This window comes from Electrophorus electricus, chromosome 3 (assembly GCF_041902795.1).
Source record: "Electrophorus electricus isolate QZ-2024a chromosome 3, ASM4190279v1, whole genome shotgun sequence".
Classification (NCBI taxonomy): Eukaryota; Metazoa; Chordata; class Actinopteri; order Gymnotiformes; family Gymnotidae; genus Electrophorus; species Electrophorus electricus.
Window position 1 is genome coordinate 8645001 of NC_137499.1, and position 1492 is coordinate 8646492.

Genomic DNA, 1492 nt, shown 5'->3' on the forward strand with positions numbered 1-1492 from the left:
ACTGTGCAATGAAAGAACATCGAAAATCAAAAGGTCACAAACAAACCAAATGAGCATACATTGAAATCAAATTAATGTTCTGGACAGGAATCCACTCGCTGCCTGTTAGTGGTAAATGTATTTGTTTCATGTTATTTATGTCTCACATACAGCTTCACTATTACAGTTCACAAGGCTATGACTCACACCTCAAGCCTTACTTTACCATTACACAATGTTCCATTACTGCACCGTTTGACAAATTACTGCCCTGCATACCTGTAGCTCACTTATTACGGCAGGTAGAGCAAGGTGCTTACAATACTTGCCTCGTGGATTTAATTCCCAGGGAGCATACATACAGTCAAGGTAATGTAAGCCATTCTGTGATGTAATGTATTTTTGGATGTCCTTAAAAGATTGGGGCTTATTCATGCCGATTTACTTTTTGTGTTAAATTAAACTGATTATTCTATCGACACATCAAATGTTTGGGAAGATTTTGTGGTTAAGAGACCCATTAACTTTTACTATTCTGCACTGATGTATTTAGAGGAGGGGTGACCAACATCCATATGACCCAATACAGCCTTTCAGTATATGGCACTGGAAACTGATTTTGGAATGACTGATTATTGATTAATTGATTTAGAATAGAATGGATTGATGTGAATTTTGAGTGACCTTTTCCCTGTCTGTCTCTCTCTCAGCACGTGAGTTGGATGGCATCGATCTGCATGGGTTTTATATCTGGAAGCTCCAAGACCATCACACTCCTGAGTTTGGTTTCTTCACCTCGTCCCACCTCCATACCCGACCCAAGGCTTCGGTCGCTGTCTACCGTGAGCTTGTGTCAGGTCGCGGCTTTCCTGACCCTGGCACTCACCCTGCACCATGCGAGTCGAGTGACCACCAGGTGAGGTGCTGGCTATGTGCCAGGGTGGCAGAGAATAAGCCCCTGCTCTTCTTTAGCATGTGCCTGACCATCTGTGTGCTCGTGCTTGCTGGCACCATCGCCGCTTCCATGGTGACCAGGAGCAAGAGGAAGAGGAGGAGGGGACCGGCCCGAGCCGTGCCACAGTTGCCGTGCCGACAGCAGCGGTTTGCCATGCAGAGGATGGCATGCAGAGTCTGAAGTCTGAAGTCAGTCCATAGTAACAGTAATAGTGAAGTACTGTTAAATACTGTGTTTCTGTTTTCCTTTGTATTTTACTGGTTTTTGTTGTTTTTTTTCTTATCCACAAAAAAAAAACAAAAAAAAAAGATTTTCTAACTTCTTTTTACATTAGATGTTAGGTGTGACATACATAACTAAAAATATCCTGGATCGGAAATTGGATTTGAGATCTGGGGGTTTTGATGCCTGCAGCAGGTTGTCAGAACAGGCCAACAAGTGCTCCTTAAACACAGCCAGACAAAACAGCTGGGGAAATGCCAGTATTAACTGAAAGAATAGATTTAGGACACAAGGATATTTTACCAGGATATTGCCTTACAAAACATTATTTTCCAA

At 42.6% G+C, this 1492-nt stretch overlaps 1 protein-coding gene across 1 annotated transcript in view; it reads left to right on the plus strand.

Annotated features, from left to right (window-relative positions):
- klb (klotho beta) overlaps positions 1-1246 on the plus strand; it is an 8261-nt gene extending 7015 nt beyond the window's left edge. The window contains exon 5 of the mRNA XM_026995911.3: positions 690-1246. Within this exon, the coding sequence (XP_026851712.2) occupies positions 690-1114 (425 nt within the window). The 3' untranslated portion in view covers positions 1115-1246. The remainder of the gene's footprint in view (positions 1-689) is intronic.
- Positions 1247-1492: the final 246 nt, after the last annotated feature.